Consider the following 18,817-nt stretch of genomic DNA (forward strand, 5'->3'; position numbering starts at 1 on the left):
AAACGCATCCTGCAAAAGTGCTTGCATGATGTGTTTTTTCACCATTGACTAACATTAGCGACGCATTTGCAACGCATTGCCACACGTAGCAACCGTCGCGCGACGGTTGCGCCGTGTTGTGGCGGACCGTCGGATGCAAAAAACGTTACATGTAACGTTTTTTGCTGCCGACGGACCGCCATTTCCGACCGCGCATGTGCGGCCGGAACTCCGCCCCCACCTCCCCGCACCTCACAATGGGGCGGCGGACGCGCAGGAAAAATGCATCCGCTGCCCCCGTTGTGCGGCGTGTACAACGCTAGCGTCGGTAACCTCGGCCCGACACACTGCGATGGGCCGAGCCCGACACTAGTGTGAAAGAAGCCTTAGTCTTAGGTCATGAGCAGAATGGAGGGCACCTGAAGGATGGTAGACTGAGACCAGGGAAGAGATGTAGAGTGGGGCAGAACTGTGGAGCGCTTTGTTGGTGAGAGTGATAAGTTTATATTAAACTCTGTATCAGATGAGTAACAGGTGCAATGACTGGCACTGGGTGGAGGCATCGGTGTAGCGGTTGGAAAGGAATATGATTAGTGTTGAGCATTCCGATACCGCAAGTATCGGGTATCGGCCGATACTTGCGGTATCGGAATTCCGATACCGAGATCCGATACTTTTGTGGTATCGGGAATCGGAATCGGAAGTTCCCAGTGTATGGTTCCCAGGGTCTGAAGGAGAGGAAACTCTCCTTCAGGCCCTGGGATCCATATCCATGTAAAAAATAAAGAATTAAAATAAAAAATAGGGATATACTCACCCTCTGACGCGCCCTGGTAGTAACCGGCAGCCTGCTTTGCTTAAAATGAGCGCGTTCAGCACCTTCCATGACGTCACGGCTTCTGATTGGTCACGTGCTGCTCATGTGACCGCCACGCGACCAATCACAAGCCGCGACGTCATCCCTCAGGTCCTAAATTCCCTTCTAGGAATTTAGGACCTGAGGGATGACGTCACGGCTTCTGATTGGTCGCGTGACGGTCACATGAGCGGCACGCGACCAATCAGAAGTTGTGACGTCATGGAAGGTACTAAACGCGCTCATTTTAAGCAAAGAAGGCTGCCGGTTCACAGCGGTAAGGTCCAGGCTGCGTCGGAGAGGTGAGTATATCAATATTTTTTATTTTAATTCTTTATTTTACACATTCATATGGATCCCAGGGCCTGAAGGAGAGTTTCCTCTCCTTCAGACCCTGGGAACCATCAGGGATACCTTCCAATACGTGAGTCCCATTGACTTGTATTGGTATCGGGTATCGGTATCGGCGAGATCCGATACTTTGCCGGTATCGGCCGATACTTTCCGATACCGATACTTTCAAGTATCGGACGGTATCGCTCAACACTAAATATGATCCTGGCTGCTGCATTCTGGAAGGATTGGAGAGGGAAGAGTTTGTTAAGAAGAGGACAATAGTCCAGACAAAAATGAATAAGAGCTACAGCAAGAGTTTTTGCAGAGTCAAAGGTAAGAAAAGGTAAATTCTAGAGATGTTTTTGAGTTGTAGGTGACATGAGAGAGAGAGAGTGATCGGATGTGGGGAGTGAAGGAAAGATCTGAATCAAATATAATCCCAAGACAGTTACTGGGGACACACGGACATGATATCGCGCATAGGTAGGTTGAGGGTGGGAGGAAAGACAAGGAGTTCAGTTTTTGATAGATTCAGTTTTAGATGGAGGAAGGACATAATGTTAGAGACAGGCGATTATGTGCTGCTGTCACAGTTAGGGAAGGAACTATGTATATCAGGCGGGCTCCTAGAGCTGATCACACCAGTATAGAAGCCGTGCCATGCAATTGGCACGATGTACATATCCATCACAGAAAGTGACATATGTTCATGACAGACATCCAAGACATATGGCATTAAGGCCTAAACAGCTGTATCCTAAAGGATTATTCCCTGAAATCAAAGTTATATCACACCCATATGTAAATGTGGAGATGATGGCTAACACCACTCTGAAGACCTCTGTTGATTTATTGTGTGTAAATTGTATTGCATGTTTTACCCTCCTGGAGGCTGCAATTCCTGTTAGTCAGGGGTAAGAGGGTGAACTGTAGGGCCGGTCCAGAGTTGGGGAAAAGTAAGGGGCACCAGTGCTTTAGTTCCTGGTTTTATAAGAGTCGAGAGAGAGCTGGTGAGCAGAATGGACACACACGCCAATGTCATCATTGGTTGTGTGTTAAGTAACAGACCTACAAGGGAACACAATATTCAGCAAGTAATCTACACTGGGGAGAGTCATCCTCATAACAGGCAAGTTAGGGTACCTATGCAAGAAAATATTATGCAAGTTTCAGTGTTAGCCAGACCTGGAGATCAGCAGTGAAAGAATATGGGATCAGCCAGGTTAGGGTACGTCAGTAAGGTAGGAACAAGTGAGAGTTCCCTTACATTGTTCACCAGAGTGCAGTTAGGGTGCAGTGGGCACAGCGTAACACATTGACCCATGTGTCCCTGTACTGGGAAGATGGAGGCATCCAGCTTAACCTGTTGTGCATATGTAACATTCTTCACAGGAAATGTGCCGCTGTTCATAACCACTACGAATGTGCCTTTGCATTGTGCAGAAAGGAAAGTTAAGCATTGTTCGTGCTACCCCTTTTATACCGGGGCGATGAGGGTGGTGGAGAGGGCAATGATGGGGGTGGTGAAGAGGGCAACGATTGGGGAGAGGATAAGGCAATGATGGAGGTGGGGGAGAAAGCAATGATGGGGTGGTGAAGAAGGTAATGATGGAGGTGATGGAGAGGACAATGATTGGGGTGGTGGCAAGGGCAATGATGGAGGTGGTAGAGAGGCAATGATAGAGGTGGGGGAGAAGGCAAAGATGGAGGTGGTGGAGAGGGCAACAATTGAAGTGGGGAGAAGACAATGGTGGAGGCGGGGGAGAAAGCAATGATGGAGGTGGTGTAGAGGACAATGATGGGATGCGGGGTGGAGGAGGACAATGATGGATGTGGGGGATTGGGATAGGAGAAAGGGGGACTTATAATGGACTTGTGAATAGAGGGAGGGGAGAAGGATGTTAGATATGGATGTAAAATTAATTGGGTAGTGGAGGATGGTGCTAAGACCCTGATAGTGTCCATTTTTACTTTTATGAACGAACCTATAAAAGAAAAATATATGAGTATATATGTATAATTATTTTGTTTGAAACTAATTTTGTAATGATAATCAACATTTGTCATGTGCTATACCATGTGTCCATTAGTTGAACTTTGACACTGTTTGACATGATATTCATTTTGAGCGCCAGATTTAAATGTGTAATCTATTTAAACAGCATGTAGTGATATTGTAAGCTTTAAGCATCTCCCGAGGAAGAAGTCCTAGTGACTTCGAAACACGTTTAGAATAAACCATCAATTTTATCTCCAATACGCCTGGACATTCATCTTTACAGCAGCGCGGATATTAACCACAAAACTTCTAGATTAAGAATGTAGAATAAGGGATTTTACAGATAATGTGGTGGTGCACCATCTTGGGTGTCAGGTCCGAGCATTTCTACAAGAACAGTTTCCTGGAAAGTGGATTTGTCGTCGTGGGCCAGTTGAATGACCACCCAGGTCTCCCAATCTGACCCCTTTAGACTTTTATCTTTGGGGTCATCTGAAGGCAATTGTCTATGCTGTGTAGATACAAGAGGTGCAGCATCTGAAACAAGGTTACTGGAAGTCTGTGCTAGCATTTCTTCTGAGGTGTTGCTATCTGTGTGTCAAGAGTGGGAGAAGAGGGTTGCATTGACAATCCAACATAATGGGCAGCACTTTGAACATATTTTATAAGTGATCATAAACTTGAAAATAACTCATGAAAGAATAAAGTTACATGAAAACCAAGCACACAACTGGTTCTCTTGTGAAATTCTCAATAAGTTTGATGTGTCACATGATCCTCTTCCCATTGGAAAAAATAAAGTTGGATCCAAAATTGCCGACTTCAAAATGGCCACCCATCTTGAAAAGTTTTCCCCCTCCCATATACTAATGTGCCACAAACAGGAGGTTGATATCACCAACCATTCCTATATATATATATATATATATATATATATATATATATATATATATATATATATATATATATATATATATATATATATATATACAGTATATATATATACAGCTCTGGCAAAAATTAAGAGACCACCACATCAGAACCCTGTCATGGGCAGCCAAATCTCCAGACCTGAACCCCATTGAAAACCTCTGGAATATAATCAAGAGGATGACGGATAGTCACAAGCCATCAAACAAAGAAGAACTGCTTACATTTTTGCGCCAGGAGCAGTGTGAAAGACTGGTGGAAAGCATGCCAAGACGCCTGAAAGCTGTGATTAACAATCGTGGTTATTCCACAAAATATTGATTTCTGAACTCTTCCTGAGGTAACACATTAGTATTGTTGTTTCTAAATGATTATGAACTTGTTTTCTTTGCATTATTTGAGGTATGAAAGCACTGTTTTTTTTTTTTTTTGTAATTTTGACCATTTCTCCTTTTCAGAAAAAAAACAACTAAATATATAGCTTGGAATTTCGGATACATGTTGTCAGAAGTTTATAGAATAAAAGAACAATTTACATTTTACTCAAAAACATACCTAGAAAGAGAAAAATCAGACCAGCTGAACATTTTGCGGTGGTCTCTTAATTTTTGCCAGAGCTGTATATATACTGTAAATACAGTATATATATACCTGTAGCTGTGTCGTCAGAAAAGGAGGGTGGTCCAGACACATTTCTTGCACAGGGGCCCCAGGCTGTCAGTGTCCACTCCTGCTTGTATATCTGTTTCAACCTCGGTAAACAAGCCTTTATTTTTGCAAAACCATCTGTTTTCTTCATCGTGAAATTAAAGGGGGTCCGGTGCCACACAAATTATGCCAGAAAGGACAAGGGATAGCATACAGTGTGACCGCTGGGCCCACCGCTGATCCCCAAAATGGGGCTGTGCATCCCCATAACTGAACTCTGCAGAGTGCCATCTTGAATTGCGAAGAACTACACATGCTTAACCTCTGCCATATTCTTTCACTATAGGACTGTCAGACAAAGTCAAGCACAGTGCTCTCCTATTTTTCGCAGTACCATAGACAAGTATACGCACCTCCGCTCTATGCAAGATAGGGCTTTTCAGAGATTGGTTTCCAAGATCCAGTTCACTGTTCTCGGGATTGTTGGTAGTCCCTATGGTCAGACCTCCAGTGATCAGTAAGTTATAGCTGATCTTCTGGATAGGGTAAACCTATGATCCTGGGAATAACCTTCTAAGGGTGGTTTTACACACAGCAGTTTTTGGAGTAAAGCACTCGAGGGAGATATTTATTTATTTGTTTCCCACTTCTGGTGCATTTTCTGAGCTGTTGGTAGCTTTTTTTAAAAGCCTAGCATGAACAATTTATAAAAATGTCTGAACAAATAAAAATAAATGGTCATCAACCATTCCCTCCTCTATTTCAAACCGGGTACAGCGTGAACTAAAAAAATATATACCAACATTCTTCCTGTGTAACACTGGTTCCCTGCCAGTCCCCTTGCTTTGTCTTCTGGTAGGGATGGCACCGGACCACAATCAAACAGTGGCTTCATCGGGTGGACAAGACCTTTTAAATATTTTCAGGGTCATTTTATTTGCTAATTGTGCCCCTTTGTCTCAAGTTGGTCATATAACACTGCAATAAAATCTACAGTGTATTGAAAAAGTATTCATACCCCTTGAACTTTTCCTCATTATTTCACATTGCACCCACAAATTTAAATGTATTTTATTGAGATTTTCTGTGACACCAACACACAGTAAAAAGTATTTTTGAGGTGTAAAGGAAATAATGCAGGGTTTGCTAATTATCTAAAAAAAATAAATCTGATAATTGTGATGTGCATTTGTATTCACTCCCTGAGTCAGTACTATGTAGGACCACCTTTCTCTGCAGTTACTGCTGCAGTCTTTTGGGGTCTGTGTCTCCAGCTTTGCTCATCTAGAGGTGACATTTTGCGCCTTCTTTTGCACACTCGCTCTAGCTCAGTGAGATTCGATGGAGATGTCTGAGATCAGTAATTTTCAAGTCTTAACACAATTTCTTAATGGGATTTAGGTCTTGACTGTGACTGGGCCGTTCACACACATGAATATGCTTTGATTCTAAAAAATCCACTGTAGCTGTGGTAGGATGTGTGATGGTGGGGACGGTGTTTTTGGGTGATGTCTGGTGTTAGTTGTCCACCACACATAGCCTTTTTACATTTAGACCAAAAAGTTCTACTTTGGTCTCATCTGATCAGAGCACCTTCTTCCACATGCTCACTGTGTCCTCTGTAATCACATAATCCACAGGACACAGTTGTCCTGTTTACACATACTCCCACCTGAGCTATTGATATCTGCTTCTCTAATTCGTGCTCTCCTTGCTTGGGATGTCAGGTTAGGTGGATGGCCTTGACTTGGTAGGTTTCCAGTTGTGCCAAACTCCTTCCAGTTTTGTATGATGTATTGAACAGTGATGTTCAGAGCTTGGGCCATTTTCTTTATAATCTTACCCTGCTTTACTCTTCTCCACAACTTTATCCCTAACCTGTCTGGTGTGTTCCTTGGTTTTCTTGATGCTGTTTGTTCACTAATGTTCTCAAACATCTGAGGCCTTCACAGAACAGCTGTAGTTATGCTGAGAACAAATTATATACAAATGGACTCAATTTACCAATTATTTGACTTCTGGAGACAACCCGTCACTCAGGATTTTATTTAGGGGTCTCAGACTACAGGGGCTGAATACAAATGCACATCCAAATTTTTCAGATTTATATTTTTTTAAATAATTCAAAAACCAAATATAATTCCCTTTACATGTCACAAATACTTACTACTTTGTATCAGTATCACATAAAATCCCAATAAAATACATTTAAGTTTGTGCATGCAACATGAATAAATGTGGAAAAGTTCATGGGGTATGAACACATTTTCAAGAAGAGTGCGTGTGGGCTCTTTTGTCAATAATGTTATGAGCATGGATGTTTAAATTTCCTTCAATCTAGGCAGCACTAACAATCAATGTTATATTGTTTATTGTTTATATTTATGGCTTACATTAGATGAATAATAGAGCAGATGAAAGTCATACCTGCCTTGATAATCTGAGGTGGAGGCAAGTGACCTGTTGTTCTGTAAAATATGCCTTTCTTGGGGTCCACCAGCAGACGAAAATATCCTGCCACCAAACAGGCGAAGCTTGTGGCTTCAGGCCAATCCATAAGTAGCACAAGTGACTGATAAATAGGAACATAAAAAAAGGGTCAGAAACCGGGTCAGAGATAAATGATAACGAGAGTTACATGTTTCGAGATGTTCACACCCACCACTTTGATATTGATCACCTAGTCTCAGATTAGGCTATCAGTGACAGACCAGTGGGAGAGGGTGGGAAACACTTGTCACCTCCGCCCTTCACCTATTATCAGCTCCGATTGTGGTTGAAGGTGAACAATCTATGGAGCAGAACAGCACAACTCCAGATTCTGGTTAGTGGTTGTTGCCAATAACTGCATCTCTAGAGAGCGCAGAAACCAGCTCTGTTCTGCTCCACACTCCATTCTCCTCCGTCTGCTGTCGGAGCGGAGAAGCGCTAATTAGTCGGGGTGATGGCTTATCCTAAGTATAGGAAATCAGTTTCAAAGAAGCGGACAACCCCTTCTATGCCATTAATATAAAGCACAAAGGCTATGTTCACACTGAATTTTTAGAGAAGTTCAAAAATTCATCATTTTCCCGTTTTGGGGAGTTTCAGGAGACATTTTCGTCTTCTGAAGCAGTTTTGAAGAGTTTTGGAACTGTTTTTTGAAGCCATTTCATTGGACAGTGCTGAGTTTGGAAAATGTTCCTTCTCTGTGGATTTCCTATGAAAATGTATTGGAAGGGTTTTTAAGAGTTTTTGAAGCAGTTTGTGAGGAGGACTTGGAAGATGATGACCCCTATTGAAAAAAAACTAAAAAAAAAAAATAGTGTAAACACATGTTCACACTCCGTCTAGTTATGTTATTTTTTTAGTGAATATGTTGAAAAAATTGGAAAAAATCATAGAAATTTTTAAACACACCCCTAAAAAACATTTCATTTTAATGCTGATGTGCAGAGATGGTCAGATGAGGTTTATCGGGCTACAGTATAAACAATGAATAATAGGGAGGTAAAGAATAGGGATGTAATAGCTAAAAGTAGCGTTCGGTGCATTATACGCATTACATATACAACAAGCTGCTGCGCACACATACACGCAACACTTCTGCACTTAAGGCCCAGTCACACTTAGCGACGCTAAAGCGATCCCGACAACGATACGACCTGTCAGGGATCGTTGCTGCGTCGCTATGTGGTCGCTGGTGAGATGTCAAACAGTGAGATCTTCCCAACGACGCAGCAGCGATGCGGCGACCTGTAGCGACCTGTAGAACGATTGACGTGATGACGTTTCAGACCTCGATGAGGGACTGAGTCGTCAATGAGGTCGTTGGTAAGGTGTCAAACACAGCTTGTGTGCTACCCAGCGGGACCTCAACGATCAAAAAAAGGTCCAGGCCATTCCGACACGACCAGCGATCTCACAGCAGGGGCCTGATCGCTGGTACGTGTCACACATAGCGAGATCGCTACTGAGGTCGCTGTTGCGTCACAAAACTTGTGACTCAGCAGCGATCTCGCTAGCGACCTCGCTTTGTGTGACGGGGGCTTTACAGTAGATGTACACACACAACCACAAATACACACAGCACTGCTACACACACAGCTCTACTGCACACATACATACAATTATACAGCTCTGCTGCACACATTGCTGTGATGCCACTTTCCTGGTAATTTTAGTAAACAGGAAGCACATGGTTGTGATCTATAAGGATGAAAATGGTGTTTGACGTTGTTTTTTTCTTTTTATGTGTTACTTTTCAACATTTGCTTTGCCAAATGTTTTGCATATTTTGGCATGGGAAGTCACATTTTTGGGTAGTCATATGTAGTCAAATTTATTTATATTTGTTTGTGTGTTTTTCAGTTAAAACATGGCAAAGACAAAGCCAAATTTATAACCAGATGTCAGGAAGCTTATTATTCTGAGCATGAAGTCAGGCAAAAGCCCATAAGAGGAACTATGGAATTCATCGGCTCTCAGAGTCAAGTGCCACCTTTATTAAAGAAAGAAAAAGAAGGTTATGGAACAGCTGACAAACCTAGAATTTGGGATGACCACAGAAAACTTCCTCCAAAGTTGATCACGTTATTATGAAAAAGTCAGTTTCCGACACCCATAAAAGTGCTGTACAGATTTCACATGAAATGAATGAAAAATATGGGGGTCAACATGACTCGCCAAACTGGGGTGTGACGGCTAACAGCAGTAGGGTTGAATGTATGAGTTCCAGTCAAGGAGCCTTTCATCTCTGCAAAGAACCAGAAGGTCCGACTTGAGTTTGCCAAAGAACATGGCCAATGGAAAGAGTCAGATTGGTCTAAGGTGTGTGGTCGGATGAATCCAATCTGTTTGCTAGTGATGGCAAGCACTACATATACTGCCTGACTGGAAAATGCAATGATATAAGGTACCAAATACCTACAGTGAAGCATGGTGGTGGCAATGTCATGGTTTGGGGCTGCTTTTCTTCATCTGCCATTGGCCTTCTGATTAGAATCGGTGGAAATATGAATGCTACCATGTACAAGGTAAAAACAATGTAGGCAGGGGCTGGACAATGATCCTAAGCACACATCCAATTTAGTCAACAATTGGTTAGCAAAGAAAAATGTTCGCCTGTTGCAATGGCCAAGCCAATCACCTGATTTACACCCTATAGAGCACCATTGGGATGAGTTAGGGTGAAGAGTTGGGGCCTTTACACATAGCCATAAAGATGAATTATTTGCAGATTTGCAAATGGAATGGAACGAGATCCCTCAGTCTGTCTTATACCCGAGTGGCTTCAATGCCCGTCGGTGCAGTAATTAAAGGAAGAGGTTATGCTACAAAATACAAAGTTATGGCATTGTAACAATGAATTACTCTCTATGTTGTGATCAATAAATAGTGTATGCAAAACTTTTGGCAGTCAGTTTTCTTTCATTACATTACAATACCGATATTCTATGGCATTTTGGTTAAAACTAACGTCTTGCACGATGACAACTTCATGCACTGTCAATTCATCACAAGGAAAATGGCGTCACAACAACCAGACAGAAGTAATCATACTTTAAAAAAATGCAAAGCTTTTTGTTGCCACTGTAGATTCAGATACTCACACAGCTCTGTGGCATACGAGGGGTGTTCAATAAGTTGCCTATCCCAGCATGTTCTGTCTGTGTTAGAAAGCTGATTTTTTTCAGTCTTATGAATGCACAGGAAGTGACAGGATGGCAAGTGCAGTACAGTGTGGCTCTACAAAGAAAGTGAGGGATTTGGAGCTTCGTTCTGAGATTAAATTCCATAGAAATGAAGAAAAGAAGCCTAAAGAAATTAGTGAAATGATGACTTCTGGATTAGGTGATGATGCACCTTCCTACTACCAAGAAAAGTTTTGGGCCAAGCCATTTATATGGGGTAGGGAATCAATTGAAGATAATCCATTTTCAGGCCAACTTGTCGAAACATCTTCAGCAAGTGTGCTGTGAAGTGTGTGTGTGTGTGTGTGTGTGGGGGGGTGCCATGATTTTTGAAGATCGTCGGGTCACAGTCAGTGTTATAGCTCATGAATTAGGCATTTCACTTTGCACAGTTATAAATATCATTCACAATCTTTGGATGATCTCAAAGATCGTGGTGTGCCACGGATGTTGATGCCTGAGAAAAAAACATGTTGGCAGTAATTTAGCCAAGAGAATTTAGATATGCTTAGAGAAAAACCAGAAGATTTTTACTCTCGAATTACTATGGGTGATAAAACATGGGTCCACCTCCATGATCCTGAGACCAAACAAGAGTCCATGCAATGGAATCACAAGGGGTCACCAACTCTGAAGAAATTTTGTGTCCAGCCGTCAGCTGGAAAGATAATGGCAACATTTTTTTGGGATACAGAAGGTGTTTTATTACTAGATTTGATGCCACACAAGACAAGTGCTGGACACACGTGCTTCAACAATGAAGGCATTACATGAGTCAATCAAAGAGAAAAGTTTCCAGCAGCTGTGCTTGTCATAAGCTCACAAGTCTTGAAAATGACAAGTTGCTTCATCCTTCCTATAGTCCAGACCTGACTCCCACTGATTTCTCTCTATTTCATTTCGGTACATGAAGAAAAATCTGCTTGGGCAGCGATTTCCTGATGATAATGCAGTCAAATAAGCAATACCAGGATTGTTGCAGCAGTAAGAAGTCTCCTTCTATTCTGAGAGCATCCAATTGTCATGATCCAGGCTGGGGTTAGTTTCTTGTTATTCTCTCCCCAGTCTGGTCATGCAGAGGTTAACCTTCTCTGCCTTGTTTTGGGTTCTGTGCGGCTATTTTGGTCTTCTGTGGCCTGCAGATTAATGTCAGTGATAGTTCATGCTCCCAGGCTAGAGAAGCTGTCCCCTTGAAACCATGTTTTTGTCCCCTGCCCGTTTACTCTGTTCCCATGACTTCCCTTTCCTGCCACCCGGCTTGTATTAATGTTCGCTCCATGTGCTTGGACCTTTAGGTATGTGACCTGGCTTGTCTTCTGACCCGCTTTACTGTCTCACATCTGTTAGGGGTCGAGTTCCCTCATCTGCACAGGGGGAATCTTGAGCCATCTTGGCTGCGGTCTCCCATTCTTCTCCAGCCGCAGTGGAGCCTGCTCAGCGGAGACGTCGGTCCCAGTGTCTGGCTCAGCCTGATACTGTGCAGATCGTTTCTGCTGTCTTCCCAGGCCATTGTAGCCAGTACTCATCAGCGGTGAGCAGATGTCTCTGGGACTAAGTCCTACTTTTTCCTGTCTGAGCATGCCCAGAGTAGGGCCTCTCAATGGAGGTCGGGGGTATCATGCTCAGGTACTGCTGCAGCTCTCATTGGTCCTCTAAGAAGGTCCTGAAGTTGCTCAGGTATTGAAGCAGCTTCCATTGGTCCTCTAGGAAGGTCCTGAAGCTGCTGCAGCTATAAAAGGTTTGCATGGCTGCACGGCCATGCGCTAGTATCACTTCATGTTATGAGCTTGCTATTTGTGGTCGCACCTGTATGTGGATAAGGTTGGGCTGAAATAAGCCCCTAGAATACCGGCACCTCCGGTGAGGAGTTTGTATAAATGTATTCAGGGCTAATAGCCACTAGAATTCCGGTTCCACCGGAGAGGAGTGTTTGTGTGCTTCTCTGTGTGCGTGACCACTGACTGCCATCAGCTCAGCAGTTAGCTGTGTTCATCTGTGATGCTAACAGGGCACAGCGTGTTCTGTGCAGTGCGATTCAGTGAAGTAACTGAGTTCACTTATACCTCCATATAGTGCTACCATCTTCTCCTGCACGGTGGACCCTGGACTGCGACTGCACCAATTATAACAGCTATATTAACTCGGTGAGTTCCGCCAGTCCTTACAACGTCTCGGGTATCTCTGCTCCCTGGAACTTCTGCTCCCGACTGTTTTTGACTTGGCTCGTCTGACTACTGTTTTACCACTAGGTGGCGCCTGGTGCTGCTGCCCAGTGGTGTTATGCTGTTTGTGCAACCTCACTTCTCTCACCAGCATCCCCTGGTGGAGGTTGCACTATACTGCACTGCAGCAGCATTACACCAATCACTGGAGGTGAAGTGGGATAAGTGTGCTGAAGACAAGGGGGATTACATTGAAAAGTAGTAAATTCCATTTTCTCAGAACATTTTGTTTTCATATTCAGGTAGATACATTATTGAACGTCTTTCATATATAGAAAACTATCATACAGATGTGCTGCAAACATACACATGCATCTACTGTACAGAAACACACTCAACAATGCTGCATACACACAGCTGAGCTGTAAACCTGCACACACTCACATTGCACTGCTACAAACATACACACAGACCTACTGTATACATACGCAACACTGCTGCATACACACAGCTGAGCTGCAAACATACACACACTCATATTGAACTGTTACTAATATACACACACACAGATCTACTGTATATGCAGCACCCCAGGGTCCTGGTCATTGCAGTAATATCATTCTCCCACCAGGGGGGAGTGATGTTACGTTTGGAGGCAATAAAGGAGATCTCACCACCAGGTAACACCAACACACAACACACTTCATACTCCAGTCCACCAGGGGGAGCTATGCTCCTATTTAATAGGGCACTCTTCACAATTAGGTAAAACTGGTGGTCTGGATACGAAGTTAGGCAGAAGCTGGCTGGGCTTCACCCAGTGAGCTGCTATCTGAGCTCCGCTCAGGTAGTTGGTCCCTGACAGGGGTGGGATCCTGTCAGAGGCCTAAACAGAAGGCCACGGAGCTGCGCCTGCCCCACGTGCGGCAGCTCCCAATAAAGAGACACGAACAGAGAACTGTATTGTAGAGAGTGAGAAGAAGTCATAGCAAAAGGAGAGGAAACCAGAAGGAGTTTTGCCCTACACAGGCTGCCTCCTTCTGAGGTGCAGGATCCCGGTAGCCGGAACACCGAGGGAGCAACAGTTCTCTATGCCTTGCTCCAGAGACCGTCAGGACAGCTAATTGCAAGTTACTGATCCACCCCACACCCAGGAGACACGGTGGCACTCCTCGGAGGCCGGGCCGTGCTAGAGTCCCTGTAAAAAGCCTCAGGCCACCAGTCATACGGGCTTGTCCTATCCATCGGGGGACAGAGAGAGACATAACATCTAGAACATCTATAACAGTTGTGAGGACCTTATGAGAGGTGTTGTGAATTCCGTTCTTGGGCTCCATCCTGTGGCTATGAATGGTATTTTTGGGAGTTCTGCTCTTGGGCTCCCTCTGGTGGTTTCAAGTGGAACTTAGCAGCTGCCTTCACTAATCGGTTCCCTGGCCTTGTTATTTAACTGGGCTCTAGCCTGTAGTCGATGCCAGCTGTCAATGTTTTCCTGTTGGATTCAGTCCTCTCCTGGATGTACTCTGTTGGCTAGTCCATTTCAGCTTAAGATAAGTTCTGCTAGTTCTTGGGTGTATCCCTGCTTTTGACCTTCTGTTCAGGTTTAAGTTATGTCTCTTTTGTCCAGCTTGTCATTATGAAATATTCAGGCTAGTTGGAAGCTCTGGGGTGCAGATTTGCCCCTCCACACCGTGAGTCGGTGTGGAGGTTATTTTTGTAAACTCTGCGTGGATTTTAGTTTTTATACTGACCGCACAGTATCCTTTTCTATCTCTGTCTATTTAGATAGTGTTGGCCTCCTTTGCTGAAATCTATTTTCATTTCTGAGTTTGTCATTTCCCTCTCCACTCACCGTTAATATTTGTGGGGGGCTATCTTTCCTTTGGGGGTTTCTCTGAGGCGAGATAGTTTTCCGTTTCCATCTTCAGGGGTAGTTAGTTCTTAGGCTGTGTCGAGGCGTCTAGGCAGAGATAGGAACGTCCCACGGCTATTTCTAGTGTTGGTGTCAGGAGTAGGGATTGCGGTCAGTAAAGCTACCACCTCCTCAGAGCTTGTACATTTTACCCACCAGGTCATTTCTGTGCTGCTCCGTAATCACCAGGTCATAACTGTGATTGTTGTCGGTGGAGCTGCCACCTCCTCGGAGCTTGTCCATGATTGGTTTTACCCACCAGGTCATCTCAGTGCTACTCCGTAACCACCAGGTCATAACAGTACAGCTGGCCTGCAATGTGTTAAATGCATCTCAAAAGAGGGAAAAGAAAGTTCTGAGTCATTGTTTGTTTTTTTCCTTGTTGCCTGTTTTGTCCTTTTTTTTCCCCTTGATCTTTGGATGGTTCAGGAGCTTGGTGCTGATATGGAGGTTCAGGGTCTGTCTGCGCGTGTTGATCATCTCGCTGCAAGGGTACAGAGTATCCAAGATTATGTTATTCAAACTCCTGTTTCTGAGCCTAGAATTCCTATCCCTGATTTGTTTTCTGGAGATAGATCTAAGTTTTTGAATTTTAAAAATAATTGCAGATTGTTTTTTGCTCTGAGACCCCGTTCCTCTGGTGACCCCATTCAGCAGGTGAAGATTGTTATTTCTCTGCTGCGCGGAGACCCGCAGGACTGGGCATTCTCGCTTGAGCCAGGGAATCCTGCATTGCTTAATGTAGATTCATTTTTTCAAGCGCTTGGACTGCTTTATGACGAACCTAATTCTGTGTATCAGGCAGAAAAAATCTTGCTGGCTCTTGGTCAGGGTCAGGAAGCAGTAGAAATATATTGTCAGAAATTTAGAAAGTGGTCTGTGCTTACAAAATGGAATGAGGGTGCCCTGGCAGCTATTTTCAGAAAGGGTCTTTCTGAAACCCTTAAAGATGTTATGGTGGGGTTCCCCACGTCTGCTGGTTTGAACGAATCAATGTCTCTGGCCATTCAGATTGATCGACGCCTACGTGAACGTAAGGTGGTGCACCATATGGCGGTGTCCTCTGGGCAGAGTTCTGAGCCTATGCAATGTGATAGGATTTTGACTAGAGCAGAATGGCAGGAGTTCAGACGTCAGAATGGGCTGTGTTTTTACTGTGGTGACGCTACTCATGCTATCTCTGACTGCCCGAAGCGTACTAATAGGGTTGCTAGGTCGGTTACCATCAGTACTGTACAGCCTAAATTTCTCTTGTCTATTACCCTGATTTGCTCATTGTCGTCCTTTTCTGTAATGGCATTTGTGGATTCTGGCGCTGCCCTGAACTTAATGGACCTAGAATTTGCCAAGCGCTGTGGTTTTTCCTTGGAGCCCTTGCAGAGCCCTATTCCCTTGAGGGGGATTGATGCTACGCCATTGGCCAAGAATAAACCTCAGTACTGGACACAGTTAACCATGAAAATGGCTCCAGCACATCAGGAAAATATTCGTTTTTTGGTGTTGCATAATTTGCATGATGTGGTTGTGCTGGGGTTTCCATGGTTACAGGTACATAATCCAGTGCTGGATTGGAAATCTATGTCTGTGACTAGTTGGGGTTGTCAGGGGATACATAGTGACATTCCTCTGATGTCAATTTCCTTGTCCCCTTCTTTTGAAGTTCCTGAGTTTTTGTCGGATTTCCAGGATATATTTGAGGAGCCCAAATCCAGTCCCCTGCCTCCTCATAGGGACTGTGATTGCGCTATTAATTTGATTCCTGGCTGTAAGTTCCCTAAGGGCTGACTTTTCAATCTGTCTGTGCCAGAGCATGCAGCTATGCGGAGTTATGTAAAGGAGTCCTTGGAGAAGGGGCATATTCGCCCGTCTTCGTCACCGTTGGGAGCGGGGTTCTTTTTTGTTGCCAAGAAGGATGGCTCCTTGAGGCCCTGTGTTGTGAATTTGCTTTTTGCTCCCTCTAGTGGTTACTAGTTTTTTGACTCTGGTTTTTCTGTCATTCCTTTTATCCGCACCTGGGTCGTTAGTTAGGGGTGTTGCTATATAAGCTCCCTGGACCTTCAGTTCAATGCCTGGCAACGTAGTTATCAGAGCTAGTCTGCTGTGCTCTTGTCTACTGATCCTGGTTCCAGTTATATCAGCTAAGTCTGCCTTTTGCTTTTTGCTATTTGTTTTGGTTTTGTATTTTTGTCCAGCTTGTTCCAAATCTGTATCCTGACCTTTGCTGGAAGCTCTAGGGGGCTGGTGTTCTCCCCCCGGACCATTAGACGGTTCGGGGGTTCTTGAATTTCCAGTGTGGATTTTGATAGGGTTTTTGTTGACCATATAAGTTACCTTTCTTTATTCTGCTATCAGTTAGCGGGCCTCTCTGTGCTAAACCTGGTTCATTTCTGTGTTTGTCATTTCCTCTTACCTCACCGTCATTATTTGTGGGGGGCTTCTATCCAGCTTTGGGGTCCCCTTCTCTGGAGGCAAGAAAGGTCTTTGTTTTCCTCTACTAGGGGTAGCTAGATTCTCCGGCTGGCGCGTGTCATCTAGAATCAACGTAGGAATGATCCCCGGCTACTTCTAGTGTTGGCGTTAGGAGTAGATATATGGTCAACCCAGTTACCACTGCCCTATGAGCTGGATTTTTGTATTCTGCAGACTTCCACGTTCCTCTGAGACCCTCGCCATTGGGGTCATAACAGTTTGCCAGGCCAATATTAAATGTTTAATGCATTGCAGAAGAGGGATTATAAGAAAGAAGATTCTGAGTTTTTTTTTTTTTTTTTTTCTTCTTCCCCTTTACCTCAGAGTGGCTATGCTTGCTGCAGACATGAATGTCCAGACCTTGATTACAAGTGTGGACCAGCTGGCTACTCGTGTGCAGGGCATACAAGACTATGTTATCAGAAATCCTAGGTCAGAACCTAAAATACCGATTCCTGAACTGTTTTCCGGAGACAGGTTTAAGTTTAGGAATTTCGTGAATAATTGTAAATTGTTTTTGTCCCTGAGACCCTGTTCATCTGGAGATTCTGCTCAGCAAGTAAAAATTGTGATTTCGTTCTTACGGGGCGACCCTCAGGATTGGGCTTTTTCGCTGGCGCCAGGAGATCCGGCATTGGCTGATCTTGATGCGTTTTTTCTGGCGCTCGGTTTACTTTATGAGGAACCCAATCTTGAGATTCAGGCAGAAAAGGCCTTGCTGGCTATGTCTCAGGGGCAGGACGAGGCTGAAGTGTATTGCCAAAAATTTCGGAAATGGTCCGTGCTGACACATTGGAACGAGTGTGCACTGGCCGCTAATTTTAGAAATGGCCTTTCTGAAGCCATTAAGAATGTTATGGTGGGTTTTCCCATTCCCACAGGTCTGAATGATACTATGGCACTGGCTATTCAAATTGACCGGCGGTTGCGGGAGCGCAAAACCGCAAATTCCCTCATGGTGTTGTCTGAACAGACACCTAATTCGGTGCAATGTGATAGTAAAACCGCAAATTCCCTCATGGTGTTGTCTGAACAGACACCTGATTTAATGCAATGTGATAGAATCCTGACTAGAAATGAGCAGAAAATTCATAGACGCCGGAATGGCTTGTGCTACTACTGTGGTGATTCTACACATGTTATCTCAGCATGCTCTAAACGTATAGCTAAGGTTGTTAGTCCTGTCACCGTTGGTAATTTGCAACCTAAATTTATTCTGTCTGTAACTTTGATTTGCTCACTGTCATCTTATCCTGTCATGGCGTTTGTAGATTCAGGTGCTGCCCTGAGTCTCATGGATCTCTCATTTGCTAAGCGCTGTGGTTTTACTCTTGAACCATTAGAAAATCCTATTCCTCTTAGGGGTATTGATGCTACACCATTGGCAGCAAATAAACCGCAGTATTGGACACAGGTTACCATGTGCATGACTCCTGAACACCGCGAGGTGATACGTTTCCTGGTTTTACATAAAATGCATGATTTGGTTGTTTTAGGGCTGCCATGGTTACAGACCCATAATCCAGTCCTGGACTGGAAGGCTATGTCAGTCTCAAGTTGGGGCTGTCGTGGTATTCATGGGGATTCCCTGCCTGTGTCTATTGCTTCTTCTACGCCTTCGGAAGTTCCGGAGTATTTGTCTGATTATCAGGATGTCTTCAGTGAGTCTGAGTCCAGTGCACTGCCTCCTCATAGGGACTGTGACTGTGCTATAGATTTGATCCCAGGCAGTAAATTTCCTAAGGGAAGACTGTTTAATCTGTCGGTACCTGAACATACCGCTATGCGTTCATATATCAAGGAGTCTCTGGAGAAAGGACATATTCGTCCGTCTTCTTCCCCTCTTGGTGCGGG

At 44.1% G+C, this 18,817-nt stretch overlaps 1 protein-coding gene across 2 annotated transcripts in view; it reads right to left on the reverse strand.

The window, feature by feature from the left end:
• The window catches only part of FRMPD3 (FERM and PDZ domain containing 3), a 371,292-nt gene that overhangs the window by 30,237 nt on the left and 322,238 nt on the right, over nucleotides 1-18,817 (reverse strand). For both annotated transcript variants that reach the window (XM_077283386.1, XM_077283387.1), the window contains one exon: nucleotides 7,176-7,320. In XM_077283386.1, coding sequence (XP_077139501.1) covers nucleotides 7,176-7,320 — 145 coding nt within the window. The remainder of the gene's footprint in view (nucleotides 1-7,175; nucleotides 7,321-18,817) is intronic.

The sequence above is a fragment of the Ranitomeya variabilis genome, chromosome 2 (assembly GCF_051348905.1).
Source record: "Ranitomeya variabilis isolate aRanVar5 chromosome 2, aRanVar5.hap1, whole genome shotgun sequence".
Taxonomy (NCBI): Eukaryota; Metazoa; Chordata; class Amphibia; order Anura; family Dendrobatidae; genus Ranitomeya; species Ranitomeya variabilis.